General features: G+C 42.2%; 1 protein-coding gene across 1 annotated transcript in view; it reads right to left on the bottom strand.

Moving 5' to 3' along the window:
• Window positions 1–209: 209 nt before the first annotated feature.
• NPSR1 (neuropeptide S receptor 1) overlaps window positions 210–12,751 on the bottom strand; it is a gene marked incomplete at both ends in the record, with an annotated part of 59,071 nt that continues 46,529 nt past the window's right edge. The window contains 5 exons of the mRNA XM_079538732.1: window positions 210–303; window positions 423–603; window positions 2,490–2,579; window positions 4,031–4,107; window positions 11,173–11,374. Of these exons, the coding sequence (XP_079394858.1) occupies window positions 210–303; window positions 423–603; window positions 2,490–2,579; window positions 4,031–4,107; window positions 11,173–11,374 (644 nt within the window). The remainder of the gene's footprint in view (window positions 304–422; window positions 604–2,489; window positions 2,580–4,030; window positions 4,108–11,172; window positions 11,375–12,751) is intronic.

Here is a 12,751-nt window from a genome sequence, read left to right as displayed (position 1 = left end):
AAAAGTAGCATGCAAAGCCCTTGTGGCTGGCTTGGTCCTGGCAGAGTGTGATAGCTGAAGGTGCAGTGCTGGTCCCAAGTGCTCGTGCTGCTCAACAGCAGCAAGGCACAGGTTCAGTCCAGTCAATTCATGCTTGGTGTCTGTTCTTTGGGGAAACCTCTGCTCTCCTCAGCATGGATCCTGCTGTGCTTCTGAGGGCATTACCTGTGCTAGATGTATTCTGGTTTGGACAGGACCTGCATCTCCTGCCCTCCATCACTCCGGTCCCGGAAAGTCCCCTCCAACCTTCGTGTTCTTCTCTCCCTAAGGAAAATAAGGAATGGTCAGGATTAAAACGGGTGAAAATAGGGGATGAGTTCAGCAGCTGTGCTTATCTCTCCCCTCTGTTTGGGATAGTCAGGGTGAGAGTAAAGGGACGGTACTCAAAGGGGGTGCAGAGGTGGTTGCTGAAGAGGCAGTAGATGAGGGGATTGATGGCACTGTTCAGGGCCGGCAGGTTTTGAATTATCACGGATGCGTAGAAGCGCTCTTTGGTCTCGGGGAGGATGTTGAAGTTGTCCAGGATATCAAACAGAAAGTAGGGGCTCCAACAGAGAGCAAATGCTGCAGGAGAGACAGAAGAGCTTGACATTAGACAGTATGGTTATTTAGGGAGTTAATCACATACGCACAAATAGAGACTGTCATAACACATAAGTATTTGTTCATGCAAGAGAAATTGCTCCCTACGCAGGGTCTTATTTAAGAGGATAGTTATTAAATTGTGTTTTTATTTGTCTTCATTTTTATTTTAATGCCCATAAAATACATTACGTGTGCTCCTTTAAGTGCTTAGAGTGCTCCCTCTAGATGTATTGAGGCACTTCTGTACGCTGCACACACATAAAGGGTAAATAGGTAGCCAGTTAGAGCATCATCACTTACAGAAAAGCGCTCTTTTAATGGTCCCCTGAGTGAGCAGCCCGTCTAAACGCAGACAGCACCAAAGTGCTGCTCTGTGACAGCCCTGCCTATCACAGCCACCTATTAAGAAAAGGCTCTTAGGCACCCAGAAGCAAGGAATGACACTTTCACTCTGAATTACAGCAGGCTGACGTACCGTTTTGCATGCTGGTTGGAGGTGCCCTGTAGTAAGGGAATGTAGGAAGACTCTACAATTCCCCTACTGCTATTGGAGAAACAAGTCTGAGAGGGCTGCGTCATTCGTAGCTTTTGTTAGGAGGTGGTAGAAAAAGAGGCCATGGGTTTCGCTTTTTTTGCAGGCATTCAGGAATAATTTGTCTCATAAATGCCTACGTCAACTGCTCTCACAAAGAGTGTTGAGCATGCTGGGGCAGGCAGTTCACTCAACTAAGTTATAGGCACCTGGATTGCCAATGTGCTGGGCACAGAGCTGGGTGCTCAGTGAATGTGCAAGGAAGAAGTAAGCTCTCCTGTTTTCTGGAGTAACCAACCTAATAGTGTGCACACACAGGGGCCGTAGTAACAACAGTGTGCCCTGTCAGTGCGTGGATCATAGCACTGGCTACAGATCCCCCACTATAGGTGGATTTATGGAAATCCATGAGCATTATGTGCCTTCACTTTCTCGCACAGTGGGAGATGTGTGAACAGTGAGAGATGCTGGGTGCCTGATATTATCAAGGTCCTCTGAAATACTGAGCACCTAGGTGAGCTCTTGCCATCTGGAGGCATTGTGGTAGTGACTGTTTCTGTGTTTCTTGCACAGTCTTTCTCTGATGGCCACACAGATAAGTTCAGATGCAGAGAAGATGTCCTTGGATTTCTGAGAGCCGTGAATCACAGCAGCATCTCTCATGTCCAAGGACACTACAGCTAACCAGTGAACTAAGCACCTCTAGTAGTAGCTATTATCACAGTATCAATCAATCTGAGTTTTGTGTAGGACTGGGAAGAGGAGCGATCTCTCTTGCAGTGCCCTGGGGAGTAAATAGCTTCTGATATCTCCCTGTCTGTCTCCATCAGCTAATCACAAGTGCTGTGTGATGTTGCCTTTATTTATCGAGATTAAATGTCAGCCTCCTAATTCCATCAGGATAATGTCATCTCCCTGGGAGACGGAGGACACCTGCACTGAGTCATCTGCATCCTGGCTGGGCGAGGAGAGCTTGTTCTCCCCACCTCTGCAGGCAACGTGCTTCTGACATCAAATTTAATTGCTCTGCTTCCCTTGCCTCTCCTTCCTGTTCCTGCCCTAATGAAGCAGCCTGTATTCTCTAAACCTGAAAGACAACTCATTTGCCAGGTCTTTTAGCAGCTTGGTTGTGTGTATCACTGCATACATCAGGTGCCTAAAATAGGATCCTGTCAGTCATAGGAGGGCAGAGGACAAGGTCAGAAGGCAAGTCAGAGGTCTAAGTAAAACTCCTTTGCTGAACCACTTTATGCCCTTTATTTGCTGGTGATGAAGGGAGATCCCTAACTTCAGCATCTGCCCCAGCTGCAGGCTTTTTTTTTTTCATACTTACCAAGAACAATTACAATGCTGTACTTGATGGCTTTCACTTTTGCTCTGGATATGAACCCACGATTGGTGTAGCCAGCAGAGGTTCTGCCATCTGGGGACGGAAGAGTAGAACCAGTGAAAGAGCAGGGCTGGTGTATGCATTTCCTGCAATTCAAATATTAGCAAGTCTTCTCCCATTAGGCACAAAAAACCTGAGCCCTCTAAAATCAGAAGTGGAAATATATGTATAGGAGATGTTTTTGAAGCACTGTAGCAGCTGCATATCCCTGAATCTCCACGCTTGGAACTGTAGGCAGGAGAAACATTGTAGATAAACCCAACAATATCAGTTTAGCAAAAACCTCTGGTCATCATAGCTTCAAAAACACAACTGGAGTGGTGTTAGAAGAGATGTTTTGTGAAAGGATCTGGCAACTGTAATTAAAAAAAACAACATAGGATATAACCTGGCAAAACAGACTACCTGTTCAGTTTTTAACTGCATTTCAATTAGATGGGTTTTGAAAGCTACATACTCCATTCCCTTAACCTCTTTTTGATGCTTTAGATACAGTCATGCATTTTGCTCTTCTGTTGGACTCAGTAATAAAAGAAGAAAAGAAGAAATGCTGTTAGATTTGCTTTTCAGAAGTAAAATGTGGCTTGAATTGAGAAGCGAAGTCTATTCAGTTTTGCACTAAGGCTGGTTGATCTCATTTCCTCTGAAGTCACGCTAATGTCTCTGAGAACCAATCTCCACATTTCAATGGCAGTACCAGCATGATTGTAATAATATGCTTGATTTCATTATTCATGACAATTTGCTGTTCGTGTTGCCCTGTGAGAATAATTAGGTTCATCATAGTGAACACACAAGAAGGTCATTTTTTATCAAAACATCTTTCGACTCTTGAAATCCGAGCTGAGAAATTGAATTTTAATGAATGTCATTGGAAATAACTATGTGTACATGACTTTTTGCACCTCTTAGAAAAACAACATATCCAGGCTATGTAATCTGTGAGGAAAAAATATAAATAAAATTAATGAGAGCTTGTTATCAGTGAAATATTGTATAGAGGAGCTTGAAAACAGTCCATACCTAATAGTTCTGGAAATTCCTTGGTTTTTAGTGCAGAATCTATCTCTTGAGTGAGAAAAATGACTTTTTTTTTCATTTTTTGCATGGTTTCTGGTCATACCAAAATTCAAACTTCCCAAGGGCATTTGAAAACATTCTGAATTTTTTGTCTGAGTGGCTGCTAGAAAACAAATCATTCTACATATGGACAAAATTCTTGGATTAGGGACTCTGAGTTCTAGAGTAAGGATTATTACCTTCTAATTCTTTTCTTGTAGATGTTTTCTATCGTTTCTCAAAAGGGTACTTAATGTCAAAGGAAAGAAGTATGGAACAGGTATGAAGGAGCAGTGGCAGATAACCCAATCCCACCACAGTGATGGGGTCCCAACTCAACACCACATATGTGGGCATTCCCAGATTTGGTGTGGCTCCCCAAATCTGAATCCTGCGTCTGGAGACACGTGCGTGCTGAGACTCACCAGTGCAGCTGGATATAATGACAGCCTGAGCTTTGCTCTTCATCCAGATGGTTCGAATCACGATTGAGTATATGACACTGCAGAAGGGAAGGAGTCATTGATACTGTGAGGCATGGTAAATTTAACTGACATCTCAGTCATTCGTTCTCTGTGAATATACTTGTCTACGTGTAAGAAGCCCACAGAGATGGCAGAACTTCATAAAAATGATAGTAAAAATAATAGAAATAGTAAATTACATATGACTCTAACAAAATATTTCCAGGAGCAACCCAAAGAATTTTCACATTGAAGTTTGTTACCACTGTCCAGGTTTTACAGATGTCGGCTTTGAAGTCAGAAGCAGAGACATGGTTTTGGCCAACCTCTCCTAGGCAAGAGCTTGTTGGGGATTTTGAGCTGTCTGAGGCCAAAACTGTCTGATTATCAGATCCTGGCAGGAGGCACCTCATCCTGCGCTAGGATGTGCTTGTGAGTGCTTAGTGTGGGAGCTGCAAGGAGGAAATTTGTCCTGAAATGGGGGAAGCAAGAAGAAGGGATTGTTTCAGCTGTATGTCTGGCTCTGTTCTGGTGTTACTTTGGGAATATGAAGCTGATGAATAAGATGGTAACTCAGGGAAGAGAATGGGGACACAACCCATGAAAACATAATGTACCTCAGTGCTCACTCAGCTCTTGAGGTCCTGGGAATCTAACCAAAGAGCACAGAAGTGTCAGGTGGATCGGAAGAATTAGGTAACTTAAAATCAGATTTGTTGCAGTTTGCATATTTAGAAAGGAATATGCCTGTATCTTTGGTAGGAAATATAGAAAGTGCTCTAGTGCACAGTAACCATGGGTAGTTACAGCTTCTGCCTAGGTGATAAAAACTGTGGGATTCTATTTATTTGACATAGAATAGGTGAACATAATTCCTCTCAGCTGAAGAGATGTTTGAACACACATCTTGGATGAGGATGTTATCATAGAATGGCCTGGGTTGAAAAGGACCACAGAGATCATCTGGTTTCAACCCCCTGCTCTGTGCAGGTCCCCAGCCAGCAGCCCAGGCTGCCCAGAGCCACATCCAGCCTGGCCCTGAATGCCTGCAGGGATGGGGCATCCACAGCGTCCTTGGGCAACCTGTTCCAGTGCCTCACCACCCTCTGGGTGAAAAACTTCCTCCTAATATCCAACCTAAACCTCCCCTGTCTCAGTTTAAAACCATTCCCCCTTGTCCTATCACTATCCATCCTCATAAACAGCCATTCCCTCAGTTCCCTCAACCTTTCTTCATAGGAGATGTGCTCCAGCCCTCTGATCATCTTAGTGGCCCTCCTCTGGATTCATTATGTTTGCAGCAGCTGAAAGAAAAACAACACACAAGGCCTTGCTCTGACTTCCTCTTCCTCCAGAGAGTGGATAACATTATTATTACCAGAGCTTTCAGACTGATACACAAGCCTTTCCTATAGCATCTCAGCTCCTAGCCATGCTTCCAAAGGCAGCACTTGTGCATCCTGTAGGTATCTTTTCTGTACAGGTTTGAGAGCTCTGGTTCCCAGGCTTAGAAGGTGAGAGCTGGAAATTCAACACACAGACCAGGTTGTGCAGCAGAGCAGCACAGTTCTCACCCAACAAGGATTTTGCATGCCTCTTCCATAGATGTCAGCTTGCCCTCCTTAATCCCTTCAAAGGTCCAGCATGGCTCCCAGCTGACTCAAACATTTTCCTTTTATCTCCTGGCTTTTCAAGAGCCTGTTTATTTATCAGCTGGTTCACTTGAGAGTTTCTGTGTACTTTGCTCTGATAAAAGTTGAAAATTCATGCATCATTTCTCCTTTGATTGTTTCAGTGAATCAGAATGTATTATGATGATGACTGTTGTTATCATGAGAAAACTTCAGCCAGCTCCTGCAAGACCTGTCTCTATTTTATCTCCAGCCTGCTGTCTCTAGCCTGACCTTCTTTATTTGCCATTAGAACAGTGCCCCCTTTGATGCAGATCTGTCTGTGTGCCCAGAAGAACACATGCAGAGTTGCTCAAGTATCAGGACGAAGGAGCTTCGAATACTCAGTTTCCATCCTTCCATTCAAATGCCTCTGCTATTGAATTATGAACCCAGGCTCCTTACTTGCTTTCTGCTGAGGGCTTAAAGGATGGGAATAGATTGACACTTGATGGTAAACAAAGTGGCAGATGAGCAAAGAGTAGAGAGGGACAAACAGGATCTGATGTTCAGATGGTTGGGAAGTCCAGATGTTGGGTTTCTTTGCCTGAATGTACTTAGTGTACTCATCTTGCAACCCTGACTGTGACTTTTGGATGCCATGTAAGTGTGCTATGGTAGTAATACATACTACCATAATGAAATATTATATGAGTTGTTGTGGCTCATTATTTACAAGGAGGGGACTTATTGAAAGGAAAGAAGAGATCAGATGTGGTGGAAAATCTAGATGGAAAAAGAATTAAAACTTTTTTTCAGAAGGAGCCACTCAGGCTGTGATGAAGACCATAGGATAAAGTGGATATGCTGTTCATATGAAAATGCAGTGCTTCTTTTTCGTAGCCCCAAGGAGATGCATACGTGTAGAAGTGTCAGGAAATTACAAGAACATAATTTAGTCTAGGGATGTAACTCAGCAAATTACATTCGTTGCACCTCCAAAAGCAATTTAGATTGATCCAGATTCTGAAGAACTAAGATGCACATTCATTGTAGCATGTTATTAGTTAATGGTGTTGGTTAATTTGACTCCATGGGTAATTTTGGCAGCCTTTGTCCTTGTGAATAGCCAACTTAAGGTAGCTTCCTACCTCACTTTTGTTTTGGAAAACAAAATGCTTTCTGGTAAAGCTAGGTATTGATAAAAACATCCCTAAGATGCCAGCTCTTCAAGAATGGGAATTATGTTTTTGTTTTAAAATAAATGATGACATCATGTTAGCATCTCACCTGGGCACAGTCTTTACTAACAAAATGAGCCATTGCAATGGCAAAGGGTATACTGAAGCTCCCTGTTAATTGCTTGTATTTGTCCTCCAGCATTGTCTATTGTTTCTCATACTGTATTTGTGCAGAGGGCTGCAGCTGTCCTATGTTGTGTGGTGGCTGATTTGCAGCACTGTTTATCTAAAGACAAAAAGTGCATGTAACTTCATCCAGATGAATCACTGTAGGCATACATAATGAGCAAGTGAATAGACAGGCAGATAGTAGAACGTACATACAAGGTCTAGAATTTCTTCCTTTGAAATGGAAATTGCAGGCAAAAATGACTGTTCTCTTTGAATCAAACTCAAAATCAGATCTTTGCAATTTTTATTAATACCTTTTTTTTTTCATTTTATTTGATTTAATTCTGATAACTCATCTACTCACCATTTCATTATAGAGCTTGTATTTCAATTCAATAAATTTTCCTTATAGGTTAGGTGATTCTATTTTTTTTTCCCTTCTGACCAGTTTTTTGCTGCTCAACAGCAAATGTTCTCTTTGGAATTCTGATTTTAAACAACAGATGGACTGTTCTTTTCCTCTGTACCTCAAGAGGAATTTTTCTTTTTTTAACTTGTATTTGGAATTATATTAGATGAATCTTTATATATTGTATTTAAAAGGTTAAAACAGAGAAAATGCATCTGACACTCTTGAAGAACAGCTAAAAAGAACAAAACTTTACGAATTCCAAATTTCTGATATCCAGCTCACAGAACTCAATTATGGTGTGGCACAGAGTAACAATGCAGGACAGAAAACCAGCAACTTTCATGTCTCTCCATCACAGGACCTGAGAGGTCAGGTGCAAATGCTTGCAGGAGGAACAACTGTAATCTTGATCTGGCCCCTGTTTAGCAGTGCCCCAAAGTATCTTCACCTATCACAGGTATCATTCAGAGATTCACTTGGCTTTATTCAGTGTAGCTGAAATGGCTTTTGTTGTAGCTGTGGACTCTCGTCCTGGAAGAACAAATCAGGAAGATTCCCTTTTCCTTTTTCTGTGCTCTTTGGTGTTTGGTAGGTTAACAATATCAGCTGCAGAAAAAGTGGTAGTGCAGCCCAAATGAGAAGAAAGAACAGGCCAAACCTTCAAGTGCTGCAAGGAAAAATGGGATGTGATGCAGGACACTTAGATCTCCCTGACCAGCACGAAGAAAGAGGAGGGGATCTTTAAAAAGAAAACAACAAATCTTCTTTCCATTTCTCAGCTTTCGAAGATAACCAGGCTTAGATTAAAGAGCCTTCATTCTCTTTCTGATATTTTGGTCTTGTTCATTTGTATTACAATTGGGTAAAAAATTCACCATTTGTGCAAAGTGGCAGTGGAAACACATCTGTCTAGCATTGAAGTATTTTGTGGTTTTATAGATAGATTGCCTTTTTATGTAGACATTAACAAAATTGAAGAGCAGGTTATTTGCATGTTTTTGCCTGGTTTCCAGACAATTTGCTCACATTGTGTCTGGAGGGTTTGCTCACCAACGGAAGGGCTTCCCAGGCTGACCGTGAGGGTTATCAGCTGAATTACATCATTTGTGCTGTGGTACTATGGGCGATGCATCTCGCCTGAGTTACTTGTAGGCTGTATTGGGAACATGTGAAATCAGCTCTGAGTGCTGTAAGATGGATGACAGAAACTTAAAGACGACGGTATGTGGATTGTAGCAACTGAAAAAACTTTGCAGTCAGAGTGGCAGATCAGAGCAGAATTAAGTTCTGCACCGGAAAATGAAGATTTTATTCTTTGCATGAACTTTGGATGAACCGTGCCAGAAAAAGTGCTTTCCTAGGTGAAGTGCTTTGCTCTGGATGTGAGGCTTCCTGCAGACGCAGGTGGCAGAACTAATCAAGAGTTAATTCAGGCAGCATCCCACATTGCTTTGGGCACCCACCATGCACTTAGGTTGGAGTGCTTCAGAGGAGAAAATAAAGAAGCTGCACAAGCAAAATGAGTTATTGCAGAAAAGGTCTTAGTCTTAATTTATGTGCTGCCTGCACTGTAAGGCTTGGCTGCTTTGGTGACCGTGCTATGCATCCCAGCTGCTGCTTTATTCATATTAAATTTGTATTTCATACAAGAATTCACTCCATATAGGAATTTAATACAAATAAATCCTTTTCATCCATACTACTATTTGAGTTTTCAGTCGCACATTTATGTATTGTCTCTCCATTGTTAAGCGATGGTCTTTTTTTGGAACACCTTCACCTAAAAGCCACTAAAATCAGAAACCACACAATACCTTACTTCCTTGACTAAATAAAACCTCTCATTTTTATAATTAATCTTTCAACTGAATGTCGCACACCAGTTACATCTGGACATTGCATCTGTCCTCGCTCACCCTTCTGCAACAGTGTCTCACCGGTCCTGCAGAATGTCCAAAGGGACTTAGTGGAACGTGTCTTTTGAAGGGAAATAGAATCCCTGCAGGAATTAATGGCCATTCATGGTGCTCTTTAGCTGCAAACTGCCTATTAATATGCTGCAGCCACATGAGGTAGGTTAGATTCAACCTCCTGGACTGCCAAGAGGTGTTAAAGGAATAGGTGTTGCGCCTCGAGGCTGCATCGACAGAGGTCTGGCAGATGTGTCAGATGGGATGTTGCAACCTTCAGCTGTATACTTGACAATCCAAAACTTGAAAACATGGTTCGAAAACTAGACAGTTGTTTCCGAAGCATGGGGTATTTGTTCAGTGTGTCTACTGATTTTGTTCTAATGGTAATCTTCTTCTATGGCTGTAGACATTCCTCTCTGTTATAAAGAAAATAGAATCATAGAGTAGCTCTGGTTGGAAGGGACCTTAAACCTCATTGAGCTCCAACTCCCCCGCCATGGGTAGGGCTGCCAGCTAATAAATGGCCATAAACTAATAAATGGCCCTTACTTATCCTTCCATGATCCACCCACCTCCATGTGCCTGCCACCACTTTGGACCTGTCCAAAATTTGTCTTGAAGATGAGGTGGGAGCACTTGCACTACATACCCTGAAATGAGAAACTGGCCACGGTTTTAAGTTCCTGCCCTGGCATAAACTTTTTGTGTGAAAGTCACTTAAGGTTAAAGCCACGGAAATTTGAGGATGTTTTATTCATCTCTCAGCTGTCAGGGCAATCTCATGAAATGCTGCCTTTACCGCCTTTCCCTATTCCCTCCTGTTCTCATTGCCTTCTTGCTTCTGGGGATTTGCTGTAAGTCAAGTCACATAGTTTTGACAGGGAGGAGGGGAAACATAATGTCATAAAACTGGAAAAGACTTTCTGTGTGTTTTTTTCTGTTGTCTGTAAACCTATACATATTCCATGCGAAAAGGAGTGGCTGAGCTGTCCTAGAAAATGTGTGGACATGTAAATTGGAGTATGAAGGGGAGGTTTTACACACCTGTGTGATTGATAAGTTGACAGGATACAGGCCTCTCCCCAGAAACATTTAAGGTGCTGGATAGAATTTCCTAATTGCTAACTATTCAAAAAATTCACAACAAATCTCTCACAGAAACAGTAGCCAGGCTCAGTATTCTCTGAGATAATTTCTATTGCACAGTGAATTAATTTTGTCTGTTTATGTTTATTCTTTGTGCTGAGCTCCTTTTAATAGCAGATTTTATTGTGGACCACCTTTGTGGTCTCAGGCAAATCAATCTGAAATACTTGCAGTTCAAATTTTCCTTTGCAGTGTGTGGTTTTTTTTTTCTTCATATTTTGGAAGTGCCTGACAGCTTCAAACAAGTGGGAATTTCTTTTTGACCCTGATGAAGTAGCACTCCTCAAATACTATGAAGCTTGAGAGCACTTAAAATTAATTTTAGTTTAATTAGCGCTAAGTGCATTTTCTGTTCTTTTATTAAATTCACGTTTTATCGTATAAGCTAAACATTCATATTGCATTTATAAAGGTCTATTTAAAGCCTGAAGCTGCAGAGATAAGTGGACACACTTAGAGATGCACTCCTTGTTCAGAAATAATGTTCCTGGCTATTACAGCGTGGAGAGCACTGCAAGGCAAGCACAGCGACCCGTGTGCTGTGCAATATGAATCAAAGCCACCGTGAGACAGGTGTGGAAATGAAACCATAATGAGTGACTGAAATTAAAGCATTAAGCTGATTGCATGCTTGACAGCTTTCACCATGCACTTCCAATGGCAGGCTTACCTGATAATGATCAGAGGAATGAAGTACACAAGGAAAGCAACCACCGTCATGTAGGGGATCCAGTAGGAATCATCTGGCCACAGAGCCCAGCATTGCACTTCCCCATTGGAGAGCTGTCGTTTCCCAAAAATTATCAGAGTTGGTATTGAAAACAGGAAAGAGAGGCTCCAGGCCACTCCAATAAGAACTTTCGCCTGTCTTTCTGTTCAACAGATTCAAACAGACATTGTTAGCAGAGTGAGCAGTGGGATTGGCCCTTTGTAGCAGAACTGAGAGAGAGGTGGGGACGGTCTCTGAATAGTAAGTGCTGAGAAGACTGCAGAGGAGTGTGGGAATTTCATCTCTTTCTTGTCCCTCTTGCAAGGGACAACAGACCTGTCCTGCTGCACATTTGTACCTGGGCACAGCAACAAATCAGCTGGTATGGAAACAGATGGAAAAGAAGGAGCCCTTGTGCTTCAGATAGCAGATAGCTTCAGATAGACCAGGAAGGGTTACATAAAACATAAATGGGTTGGAGGTGCTGAAAAGAAGAAATGACCTCCTTAGATGTTCAACATTTTGCTGCATTTTGTAGTGAGAGGACTTACAAAAGACTTAGGAAAAACTCATCAGCTCAGTGTTGAGTCAGAACTGCACATTCATCTGCCTTTAGCCCCATCTGCACCCCTCAGCATCCCACGCAGACCTTTGTGCTCCCAGAATGCTCAGACATCTTTGCCAATTCCCAGTGATGCAGTGGGGACCATCCTCATCTCCAGCTGATGGGCACATGCTCAATGATGCTGAGGGTGAGCATCATTGAGGGTGAGGAAATCCTATGGTTGTGCTCAAAGTGCTGAGCAGTTTTAATTGCTGCAGCAGCCAGCAGCTAGGAGATTCTGCCAGGCTGCCTGGTGAAGAATGGCAGTTCAAGGATCAAGAATAGGAGTTCAAGCAGATTTGTGTTACTGCTTACACCTGGCTTATGGCCTCCTCAGCAGATAGGGAGAGATGGTAGATAACCAAATGATGCCATGTGGCACCTATGGGCTGCTATAAAAATCAACTGGTTGGAGCAAACAGCCCTGAAGCTTTAGTTTTCATAAATATATATCTTTTGACTAAAATCCATGTAGCTCTTGCTAAAAAGTGTGAGGAGGAGCAGCTGATCTGTGTTATACAAGTGATCCTCAGCAGTAGTTATGCCTTCTGAGTCAGATTGCTAGAGGAGCAGATGAGGACAGAGTTTTGAGAGATCTGAGAAGATTCAGCGTTGAAACTATTTACTGTCCAGCCTGCCTACAAAATACCTGCAGTGGCAGTGAAATAGAAAATGACTTTAAATTATGAATATGAAAAAGTACGACTTTCTTCCTTGAAGCTCAAAGAGCAATATGAAAGCATGTGGGAGAAGCATTTTAAAAGTAATTTTATGCTTTATAAAACATCAGTTGCAAATATTCATTTATCCTGCTCATCTTTAAATGCTGCCCACATTCTGCAAAATATAGTCCTTCTAATCTTGGGTTTAGGAGAGCTCTGATGACAACCACATAAGTGAGAGGGTTAGATTAAGTCTATAAATATTGCACTAGAA

The sequence above is a fragment of the Tetrao urogallus genome, assembly GCF_951394365.1.
Source record: "Tetrao urogallus genome assembly, chromosome: 7".
NCBI classification, from domain to species: domain Eukaryota; kingdom Metazoa; phylum Chordata; class Aves; order Galliformes; family Phasianidae; genus Tetrao; species Tetrao urogallus.
Note: the sequence above shows the minus strand (reverse complement) of the source record. Positions and strands in the feature narration are given on the sequence as shown.